At 33.6% G+C, this 12,610-nt stretch overlaps 1 protein-coding gene and 1 pseudogene across 1 annotated transcript; one reads left to right on the top strand and one right to left on the bottom strand.

The window, feature by feature from the left end:
• The first annotated feature begins 8,081 nt into the window (after positions 1 to 8,081).
• On the top strand, positions 8,082 to 9,027 carry LOC145054480 (PRA1 family protein F3 pseudogene; annotated as a pseudogene).
• Positions 9,028 to 10,047: 1,020 nt separating this feature from the next.
• Positions 10,048 to 10,846, bottom strand: LOC145050558 (uncharacterized). The gene is made up of 2 exons (XM_078998785.1): positions 10,613 to 10,846; positions 10,048 to 10,413 (listed from the first exon to the last, which is right to left on the bottom strand). The coding sequence occupies exons 1-2, from the start codon at positions 10,844 to 10,846 to the stop codon at positions 10,048 to 10,050; spliced, it is 600 nt and encodes a 199-aa protein (XP_078854911.1).
• Positions 10,847 to 12,610: the final 1,764 nt, after the last annotated feature.

The raw sequence follows: 12,610 nt of genomic DNA, 5'->3' as shown, positions 1-12,610 counted from the left end.
TTCGGTCCGGTCCGGTCTCGGGTACTAAACTGGGTTTCGGGTTTTGGACCGAACTAGGCTTTGAAATTGGTACAATGCGGGACTTTACTTAGATCACGTGCAAATGAGGTGTCTACAAAAAAATACAAACCTTATTAACATTTGGAACAAATAAAAATTACACTATTTAGCACAAAAGCTACACTTTTTATAAACAAATGCATGTTTTAACAAAAAAAGAAACAACATTGTTAATAAAAAAACTGCATTTTAACAGCTTTTTTGTGTAAAAAACAACAAAAAACAACATTATTTATAAAAAACTGCATGTTTTTATAAAAAATTGCATGTTTTTATAAAAAAAATTGCATGTTTAAACAAAAAATAGCATGCTAGATACATTTTTTCTTGTAAAGTGATAGGAACAAACGTTGATCAAGATTTATAAATAATGTTACAATAAAAACATGAAGGTTTATACATAATTTTATATATAACATTAACTAATAATTCAATATCCTTATCTATATATTTTAAGGAGAAAAAAAATTTCGGTCCAGTCCGGGTTAAATCCCGTATTCCGGGTACGGTCCGGTCCAAACCCGAAACCCGATTAGTGGTAAAAACAAAACCCGAAAACCGGCCCATTAATATGTATATCCATTCCGGTCCGGGTCCGGTCCCGGTTTTTTTCCGGTCCGGTCCGGTCCAACGGGTCATATGCTCATCCCTAGTATCAACGGTAGATTGGGAACTTTATATTTCATTTTAGTGAAAGGTCGTCGTGGAATCATAACATGTTGGATGAAATGCAAGTGCAGATCTTTGGATTTATGGATATAGGTCATGTATCGGGCTTGGCAAAAAGGGAGGGACTCGCGTTGAGAGTCGAAGGATCATTTTATCATTAATTTATAGGTAAGGAGCTTGTCTGTCATATGTACCAGTTGGATAGTACATGACCAAAGGGATGTTTTCAGCTCAGATTGCAGTTTAGGGTCCTAGTGGCTATGTTTCAGTATGGTCCTACCTAGGTGGATATCAGGAAAAGTTTTTGGGGTTTCGAAATATAGCAGCGAGGCGTTGATTCGATAACTAAAGGATCGACGATTTTTTCATCATTAGGAGTGTGAGTTCTGACAAGGTTAGGGTTAGATGGTAGCCTTGGAAGGTCGTTAAGGGTAAGAGGTAGCCTTTCAGATGACTCAGGGAGATCAAGAGGTACTGGTCGGAGCGTTTTGGGTTCCAGGAGGATGGTAAGGATGTTATGGCTTTCAGAAGATTGGTGGTTTTATCCCTAGCTGATTCCACTGGGCATACTCAAGGAGTACTCTGGTCATAATGGCTCGATGCAGGATCGCGAAGGCACCCACGTACGTTGGACGTATGTGGGAGTATGCAGGGTGTACACTTGGTAGGAACAAACCCTAATTTTTAGGATTTGTTCCCTATTTAAACACCTTAAGTTGCCTTTTGGGTTTCTTATGTCCAACCTCCATCTCTTATATGCTATTTATCTTTGTGATTATTTCATGTGTTTATGTGTTTGTATGTATATCGGGCAGGGCCCGATGCCAGGTGGGGGATGATGACTATCTTGTATGCTATTTATCATTGTGATAATTTCATGTGTTTATGTGTTTGTATGTATACCAGGCGGGGCTCGATGTCGGGCGGGGCCCATTATTTACCGACAGATTTATTCCGAGTGGGGCCTGATGTCTGGCGGGGCCCATTATATGTTTGATGTGTATGGTATGTTGTATCTTGGGGAACTTACTAAGCTCCATGCTTACGGTTTTCAGTTTATGTTTTAGGTACTTCCATAACCAAGGGGAAGAGTTCGAGGTGGTCGTATCGCACACAACACATTATCCCGCATTTTATTTGAATCTAATGTATTTGGATGGTTTGGTTATACTTTGATTCCATTATAGTTTATGGAAATGTTCGAAAACATGGTTTTTTTATTCTAAAATTATAAAATTTTGTCTTAAATTTTGGGACGTTACACACTTAGACCAACTAAAGTAGGCCTCTTTACTTCTTTATTCTTATCCTCTCCATCACCTTCTTCTTCTCCATCCCTAAATAATCGAAACGTCTGATGAGATTCACTTTTATTTTCTCCTTTTATGTTCAATAAATCCACTCCCAACTTTGTAATATGTCACACCCCGAAACCGATGGTGGAAACGTTCCGGGGCGGAGGATGTCATGTAGTATCGCAACCAATGTACATAGTAAGCGTAGTAAACACAACCATTACATTACATAGAAATATTTACATTGTCTGAAAACAAAGTGTTACAAGTGTTATACATATATATCATATGAACAAAAGTTAATACGAGTCTTCTATACGCTCCGTCTTCTCCAAAAGGTCGCGGGGTACCTGTCTAATGCGGACCTGAGAATACAAGCAGTTTGAAAATCAACATAAAGCTGGTGAGTTCATAAGCAGTTTATTTTCGTAAGAGAACAAGTTTCCTTTGGTTTTTCTGAAAAAGTCGTTATCTAAGAAAATCCCATATTTTCTTATAAGCAAAGTTTAGTTATCCGTTTGTTACACAGTGTGGTTAAGAGCAGTTATGTTATCCCAGGAAAAACCCTTATTTTCCTAAAAGTCGTGGTTAGTTCTTGGTTCAGAATGCAATGTACTAGTATCTATCATACTTGTAGTATTAGATAAGTATTCTGAAAGTCTGGTTATCCTATACACGAATGTCGAATATCTACTATACTTATCCGAAATTTTGAATCTTTGGAGACACTCAGAGACGTACACTAACTGTATATTCGAAGTTCTGGTGACATCCAAAGGCGTGTTTTAGACGTATTTCCGAAGCTCTGTCGATATCCAAAGGCGTATATTTTCGAAACTTTGTCGATATCCAAAGGCGTACTTTCGAATTATTTCCAAAACTTTGGTGACACTCAAGGCGTTCACTAGCTGTATTTTCGAAGTTTTGGTGCCATCCAAAGGCGTGCACTATCTGTACTTTCAAAGTTCTGATACTATCCGGAGGCGTATTTTATTATTAATAATCCTAATTTATGATTAGCATGAATCCTTCGTAAATTATAAAATGTAACATAGATTATAACATTTTATAAAGAAATCTACAATTAGTCTGAAAGCTAACTCTGCAAGTCAAACTGTTGGTTAATACGGTTTTCGATATTAAAAGCATACAAAATATGAACATTTCAAATGAAATAATAAGTTTGAGTACAAGATATCCTTGTACTTTTGCTTGTATTCCCCCCTGAAAACATTGAAAAACACGGAAAAAGGTGTAGGGGTATGAACTCACCGGACGAGAAATGTGTCGGTTAGATGCTAAGTGTCAGTTCGGGGCTTGAGTACACGTGAGGTTCCTATGTAATATGAAGAGATACATAAATGTATCTAATTAGACTTTGAACTACTAAGTAAGAATATACACTCCGAGGCGCATAAACACTTCATATCAAGTGTTTAGAATGATCCGGGTTGCATCTAAGGGTGTGTAGGACCTAGATAAGGAGTTTACTCTTCAAGAGTAAGCCCTTAGGGGAGTTTACGGTCCAATGACCATATCCCCATGAGTTTATCACCGTAAACTCATGGGTGGTGTGTTCTTGGATGCTAAATGGTCTTACAATGCACAAGGGAGGTTCTAGGGTTGATTCCATGGCTTAGGAAGTGATCGGGACTTGAATTGACCTTGGAAAGGAGTTTACGGTTTATGAAGATGTTCTTGGTGAGTTTACTACCTTAAACACATGAGTTTATGGCAGTAAACTCATTTTTTTCCATGAATCATGTGTTTTGGTGGTTGTAGGTTCAATATACAAAGTTCTAGGCCTAATTCTAAGCCATACAAGTTGTTAAGGGCACTTTAACACCCTTTGGAGGTGTTTATGGTCTAAGAAGGGGTGTTTACGGTCCAAGAATGTTCTTGGGCCGTAAACTCAAGTTTGACTCATTTGTGTATGTTTTGGTGCATCTCATGAAGGAATATAGGGTTCTAGGCACTCATGGAAGCTCATGGAAGCTTTTGGAGGTGTTTAAGTGGCAATCTAACACCTTAAAAGGATTTTATGGTCTATGAATGAGGGTTTACGGTCCAAGCATGTTCTTGGGCCGTAAACTCATGTTTACTCCTCAAATCATGTGATTTTGGTGTTCAAATCTCGTACATGCAAGTCCTTAAGCCATATCTAAGCACTAGAAGGGACTTGGAAGGGTTTTGGGGCTTCAAAACCCGTTTAAGGGAGTTTATGGTTTTGGGAGATTTTCCCAAACCGTAAACACAAATTTTTGATGGTTTTGGGTAGTTTGAACATAGATTTGCATGCTAAACAAGCTTAGAAACATGCTAGGATAGATTACTTACCAATTTGAAGCTTGAAAGTGGTGTTTTTGGCTCAAACTCGAGTTTTAGAGAGAGAGTAAAGAGAGAAAGTTGTGAGGTGGTGGTAAAAAGCTAAATTGAAGTTCACTCATCCTTTATATAAGGCTTGAGTTTGTGGCCCGGTGGAAATCTACCCGATACTGACGTTAAACGAGGCTTTTGGTCGTACCCGATTTAATTGTTTGTAACCCGACGGAATAAAACTAAAATTTTTCCAAATAATAATTTGGGGCGTTTTCACGTTTTTCTAACAGGTTTGGATACTCAGGAGGTCATAATAAAAGTCTTAAATAAAATGACCTAATCCAAAATGTTAACGGAAAAATTGCAAGACAAACGGTTTTACTGACGAGAACGGGATACCGTGACGGAAAATTTTTCGGATTGTCACATAATACCCACCTATTACGAAATCATTTGTTTATGTGTTGTCAATTTTTTCATCTAGGTGTCTCTGATTTCTCTGTATAATGTTGTCTAGATCGTCTTTTAATCTACTCAATCTTTATGATTATTCTTGTGTAAGCTAACACCCTCAAATCTCCAAAATCATGACAGTTCACAGAATTCTATCGGAGTTTGAAGAAGATGGAAATGGCGGAATCGATAACCAAAACAGAACTAAGACAAATTGGTTTTCATATATTGTTTCGTCTGCAACCGTCAACCATTAGATCGTGGTTACGAATCAGTTATTGGTGAAGGTTCGATTCGTGATGGAAACCAACAAATGAGTATTTTAGTAGAACCCATTTTCACTCATGCTTTAACTCAAATCGGATCCTGGCCAATCAACGTTCACCCCTCAAAGCAAGAACAAGTCGCTCAAATTTAGGAGTATCTCCTCCATCGATCTCTTTTCACACCAGTTTCCTAACAATTTTTGGTGTTTCACAGGTTCCAGTTCTCTCAGTTTCTATCATATATTTTTTTCAAATTTGACGGATTTTAGTACCCCGAATGAATGTTAATTTGATATGTGATAGTGCTCAAATAGATGCACGAAATTTTAGATTGCACTCTACATGTTTGTGTTTATGCCTGTGAGAGACGAGGAGCTAGATGACGATAGTTCCAAATGTCATGGTGGAAGGCGATGAATGTTAATGAACCAGGGGGTAACAATTTTGACGTCAGAGGTGGATTTCAATGGAAAATGATTAGCTTCCAACCAATTCCTAAAATATGGGTGTAGGATTATCGTAGGTTTGTAAATTTCAATTTGATCGTGTGTGTGTTTTATGTTTTAATTTCCATAGAATCTATATGAGTATCTTAATTTCCAAACAATGTGTATGAGTGTGTTTTTGAGTTTCTATTGGAAGAAGACAATAAGAAAGGGGAGAGGGGTGGTAGGGAACGACGGTGGTAACCGGAGATGGAGGAGATAGTGGTTCTTGAATGTGGGTGTGGAAGTTTTGGAGAGTATGTGTAGATGTTTTTGAGAGAGAGAGAGAGAGAGAGAGAGAGAGAGATATGGAGTGAGTCACAATGGCATTTTCGTCATTTTATATAAAACTTAACAGAATATATTAACAAAGTTAGTTGTAAGGACCATTTGTTGCAAAGTTTGCTCCAAAGGTGGCCATCAATGCAATATATATATATATATATATATATATATACACACACACACACACACACACACACACACTAAGCGAATCCCCGCGCGTTGCGCGAGAATAGAATTATATAGTTAAAATAATAACTTTTACCAAATTATTATTTAATAGTATTTCTACTTTGAAACAAAATGTTAGTAGTAAAGCAAACATATAGTTAACATATTAGTTTTATAAAACATTATAGTTTAATTTTTAAGTCATTGTGATACATACAATTATTTGATAATTTTATAATCGTTTAAAATTGTGTAAATTATATATCAAATGAATAATAATATAACGGGTAACAAAATGTATGAACAAAACTATGAACTGCAACTTTTAGTAACATAAAAATAGAAAAACATCTATTATAACATTTGTATTAAAAAAGATATATATACAACGAATAATAAAAAAATATGAAAAATAAACACTATAACTTTTAATAACATAAAAACACTAAAACATCTATTATAACATTTATATTAACTCTTCATATTTAAATCACAAATGTCTTCAAATACATTAATGTTTTTAATGAGCAAAACTTTACAACCTTATAAAAGAAAGGAAAATAAAAAGTTGTTAGTGATTACTAATTAATAATCATAAGTTAAAAACTCTTGAGTTGTAACTAATAAATATAATAAATTAGAAAACTCTTGAGTTGTAGTGTGAGTTTCAAATGAATGTGGTATTTGGAAATGTATTATTATTATTATTATTATTATTATTATTATTATTATTATATTCGTCTATATAATTGGTTTTGATGCATGATTTTAATCCCTTCAATTATTAAACATAAAGATATTTAATTGTAAATTTATAACATACATAGGTGCATATACATGTTAAACAAATCACACACACACTATATATATATATATATATATATATATATATATATATATATATATATATATATATATATATATATATATATATATATATATTCGTAAATGTCATATGTAATTCTTGTCGTAGTAATATGGTTAAATTACTTTCATATGAAGAACATATCATGATAAGTCTATCATAATTACATATCAAATGTTCAAATATCTTTTAAATATTGTCTTTTAAATATGTTGAGTAGGATAACCCAACAAAAAAAAATAAACATAATCAAAATAAAAAAACTACAATCAAATAAATAAGAGCATTGGGTGGTTGAATATATAAATAAAAATGTTACATAAACATACATTTAAATCAAAAAGAAAAAACTAACATTCGTCAACTTTGCTCAAACAAAAAAACATATATCCATTTTATGAATCTTCTTTCTTCATTTAACATCATTCAACCATAGAAACTTGATGACAATTCTTCACTAACCTGCAATCAAAATATTTTTCTTGAAAAAGAAGAATCATAAAGATATTCCAAGCAAAACATTGATGTTTGGAGAGTCACATTCAAGATTGAGTAATACACACAAATCATATATAAATATTAAATGAGAAACTGAATATAAAGAAAGAATAGAAAAGCTTCATTTGTTTTGGTTGAAAGAAAAAAATCATATTCATTTCTTCAAATCATTATATTTGGATTGTGAATGTTTCAACTATATGAAAACATTTGAATCACAATATCTTCAAATCCTTCTTACATTTAAGATTTTATATAACACAAAACCCACAAAAGATTGGCCTTTTTATAGTAAACTTTTCACTAAATGCTAATTAAACATAATATAAGTTATAAAACTTTTGAGTGTTAAATAATAATTAAGAAAACTTTTGAGTTGCATTAGTTAAAAAAGAGGGGTTTCAAATGAATGTGGTTTGAGAAAGTTAAAAAAAAAGATATCAAATGCATGAAATTCAAGAAAAAATACTATATATATATATATATATATATATATATATATATATATATATATATATATATATATATATATATATATATATATATATATATATATATATATATGAGAAAAATTGATAAACAAAAGTACCATTTGGGAAATTTGATCTATTATGAATTTCTTAAACGTGTAGAGGATATTTAATTTCTCTAAAAGGACACTTAAAAGAAAATTAGAATATAGAAGTAGGGTATTTGAAGCAATTTGTTTATTTAACAGAGTGACGCGCCTAAATCAATGGAGATCACATGCGAATCACCTCTACGCCCTGATCTCCCTCTCTCTTCCACCGCCCTATTTCAGGCACCAACTACTCCCAACCCTCGCCGCCGTTTCTTCAACTGCCGGCGATAAATGACGACGTACGGCACGATTCCGACGTCATCTAGCGGAGGTACGAATCTCGAATTCCTAACTCGCGCAAGAGACCGCATACAAACAGGACTAGGCACCCGACGGCCATGGAAGGAGATGTTCAACCTCGCTTCGATCAACTTTCCTCAAAGCGTCTCCGACGCGTTTTCTCGAATTAAAACGAACATTGGATACTTCCGCATGAACTATGCTATTGTTGTGCTCATTATTTTGTTCCTGAGCCTGTTATGGAATCCGACCTCGTTGATCGTATTCACGGTGTTGATGGCGGCGTGGTTGTTCCTCTACTTCCTCCGCGACGAACCTCTAACGATTTGTCAGAGTGTGATCGATGATCGTGTGGTGCTTGGGCTTCTATCTGTTGTTACGATTGTTTTGCTGCTGCTGACTGACGCCACGATGAACATACTGTTGTCGATTTTGGGTGGACTTGTACTTGTTGTGATTCACGCTGTTTTGAGGAAGACGGATGACTTGTTTTTGGACGAAGATGGCCTCGAAGCAGGGGGCTATCTAGTTGCTTCTTCACCGTAGAGAAGGTATTTTCTCAGTGTCAATTGCAGCTCTGTGTTTGTTAATTTCCTGTTATACTGGTAAATTGTGTTCATTAAGTGAGAAACGTGATTCGTGATTCGAGATAGGAGGAGCTGCTGATTGTTTTTTTTTCAAACGAAATTACTTCTGTATCTACTTGAGATTATGTTTGTGCACGAAGGGTAATTCCAATTTGACCCAACAGAGTTGTTTGTAGATGTATGCTTTATATTCAAATCAAACATTCTTTTAATAAGTTTGTAATTCCTTCGATTAGTTTAATCTAGCACGTCATAGAACTCAAAATAATAATAATAATAATAATAATAATAATAATAATAATAATAATAATAATAATAATAATAAATCAACAGTTTCGAATTGATAAGCGATTATCTTATGATTAAAATCTTCTAACAAAATCAATTGGTCTGATCACTCTTCGTTGAATTATCTTATGATTAAAATCTTCTAACAAAATCAAGTGATCTGAACACTCTTGATTGAATTATCTTATGATTAAATTCTTCTGACAAAATCAAGAGGTTTGATCAGGTAACTCTTGGTTGAATTGATAAGCGATTATCTTATGATTAAAATCTTCTAATAAAATCAAAAGGCCGGATCAGGTAACTCTTGGTTGAATTGATGGGCTATTATCTTAATTTGGTAGTGTTTGTTTTCATTGAAAAAAAAAATCTTTTTTCACTGTTTGATGTCAGTCACGGTCAATCAAGACAATATGTGAAAAAGATTGTTTTTTATTTTTATCGGAAAATATAAAAGTAGATTCTTGAGTTGGAATACCTCCTCTTCTAATACTCCCCCTCCGCCAGGTTCTCTCCCCTCTAAGCGGGGCAAGTAACGTATTTTTTGAAATAACGTATTTTTTGAAAATACGAAATATATTTAAACTTTAGCAAGATCATATGTCTATGTTATGAGCTGAGCTTGAACATATAATTTGGAGGTTCGAAAGTAAAAAAATCTGAAATTAACGTTATTACACATAAAAAATATTTTTTTTCCGCATTTAAACACCAAAATACCTAAAGTTACCGTTCTTACACAAAAAACCAAATTTTTTAGCAATTAAACACTAACAATACACAAAAAAAAAATTACAACTCAACCCGATGACCTTTAAGGTTTTTAAAATCATCAATTACTGATTTTGAATCAATGTTTTCAATAATTTCCCTTTCTATGTAAACCACCAAATTGTTTGCGAGAAAGTCATCTGACATCTTATTGCGAAGACGGTACTTGAATATTTTCATTGTAGAAAATCCCTCTCTGTTGTAGCGGTAGAAACTGGAAGTGTCAAGATTAACCGAACCACTCTATCAAGCAAATAATATGCCTTACGTTTCTGAGTTTCCACAAGTCCCTTGCATAGGTCAGCAATAGTTGATACACCACTTAGCCTGTGATTCTTTGTCATATCAATATAAAAAATCTCCAATTGATATTGTAATTGAATTCTCTCTTGCTCCGTAAAATCTTCAGGATAACACTTCTCAACAAGAAGACAAATCTGATCAATGTTAATCACTTTAGGGTGTTCTTTTAAAACTAAAGTAGAATTAAGACGTAACAACTCCATCGCCTGATCATTGAATCTACTATTCAACTCGTGTAACTGTTTGTCCAATGTAAATGTAAACAAATCTACTCGATAAAAATGTTCAAAAGTAACATGATTATCTGTTTTTCGAGGCCGGTATCGAGTAGAAGTATATGGAGCATTCATATATGGCATATCTATTTGATGTTTCTCACAAAAAACTGTACATGTGCAAGTAAAGAATCCCATCCGTTGTTTCTGAAATCATTTAGACCTTCTTTGTTGCTGAAACTAACTCCATGACGTTAAGAATATCTTGGGATTTCTTTTGTAGAGCTTGAGAAAGGATATCAGTTTTTCCGATTAGTTCCTTCGTCAAGTGAAGAATAAACACAAACTCATATGATTTCAGGTAACAATAAGTTGCATCAGAATCTCCGCGTTGAGAATAAGTAGTAGATACGTCATCAATTATTCCTTGGAGCACAACATGAGTACAATCAAACATGTTAAGCAAACTACAAACGGAACGAAGATGAGAACCCCAACGTGTATCACCAACTCTTGTTAATGTCCCAACTTAACAACTTTTATGTCTTAATCCATTAAGACACATATCCTAACTTCAGATTTGACCATTATAGAATGTCTTAACCCATGAAGTCACCGAATTTAAGTCTTTGCATGGCTAGAGAGGGCTTAATACATAAAACTCTAACTTCCACAACACCTTAAGTCACTTAACTCATGCATAGGCCAAGGGAAATGATCAAGCAACCATTTTTATGAATCTAAGCACTCTAATACATCTAAAAGGACAGCCAATATGCTCTGGAGTACTCCATACTCACAAAGGTCCAAGATTTGGGACAAAAAGCCCATAAAAACCCATCTATGGAGATCTAGAAAGAACACCAGCAATGTATATACTATATACCTTCAAAAGATGCACAAGATGAATGAGTTTTAGGATCTACAAGCTTGCAAGAAACATCACCTTCTTCAAGGACCTTCTTCTTCCACAAGAATGCACAAAATCTCCAAAAGACTCCAAGAGCCTCACTCTAAAGGCTAGGGTTCGGTAGCTAGGGTTTAGAGGGAAGGGAGGCTGATAAGTAATGTCCAATGGAGGCATAAGGTGGATTAAATAGGGATCAAATCCTAAATTTTAGGGTTTATAGCCTGAGCTAGTACGCCTACGTACCACATGTATGCCCAACGTACTAGCATGAGTTTCGCATTTCCAAGGCTCGATCATGTACGCTGCACGTACCTCACGTACGCCCAACGTATGAGCTGAAATGCAAGGTTTTTGACATAAAGGGCCAAATATGAAAACTTTAATTAAGCCAATGACTAAAATATAAATACATGAAAACCATATGTTACATTAATTTTACTTAATCTATCACTATATATTTAAAATGTTCTATAAAATTATCTCCATTTAATTGATCATTTTTTAAACACACATCATATTTTATAGACATCGATGGAAATAGATGTTTTTATATCAGCAATAGAGGCCCAAGCTTATGAAATTGTTGATCTTGTAGCGGTTCAATGACAATAGTTTGGATTTTGTATAAATTCTTCATTTGAAATTACCTCTATCGAGTTTCATATTAATATATTATGATATTTATTTACTATTCTATTCAACAAAATGAATTCATAATCATGCGGTTAAGACCGATCTAAACTAGTCCATTATGTATATGATTCATCATGCTATCATTTAGACATAAAATACGAAGTTATAATAAAGATTGAAATTACTATATAATCGTTATAAATTTATATTTCATAAATAAAATATCATTAAACATTTAATAGAAATAATTAACTAGTAAATAAATTAAAAATATTTAAACTAAAATGTAATTAAGAGGTCAAATGAAATATAGTTAGAAGATAATGGGGTTAAATATACTAAACATGATGATATATTGACCATTGGATGAAAAAAATAAATCATTAGATTCAATGGTAATAGTTTATAAATAAAATAAATCAAACAATAATAAGCTATAAAATAAGCTTCCAATGAAAATGTTCTTAAATATTAGTCTTTTACTTAGGGCTTATTGAAGCCTTTAAGCCTTAACTTTTAATAAACGTTTGATTTAAACCAAAAACTTTGTTTTTTTAGAGCGGATAAATTTTATTAAACAAAACGGAATAGCAAGAAACTAGTCAAGCAAAGTAAACAACAAGCATAAATAGCAAGTTGGGGGTTTTGAAACCAATCGGCCCAATTTAAGTTTTTCTT

The sequence above is a fragment of the Lactuca serriola genome, chromosome 5 (assembly GCF_051521515.1).
Source record: "Lactuca serriola cultivar US96UC23 chromosome 5, Lser_US96UC23_V15, whole genome shotgun sequence".
NCBI classification, from domain to species: Eukaryota; Viridiplantae; Streptophyta; class Magnoliopsida; order Asterales; family Asteraceae; genus Lactuca; species Lactuca serriola.
Note: the sequence above shows the minus strand (reverse complement) of the source record. Positions and strands in the feature narration are given on the sequence as shown.

Excerpts from the sequence above, each read along its gene's own strand:
- LOC145050558 (XM_078998785.1), bottom strand. The coding sequence starts at position 10,846 with ATGTTTGATTGTACTCATGTTGTGCTCCAAGGAATAATTGATGACGTA. Across the intron at positions 10,414-10,612 it reads TAGTTTCAGCAACAAAGAAG|TTACACGAGTTGAATAGTAG; the intron begins GTCTAAATGATT and ends TTGGACAAACAG.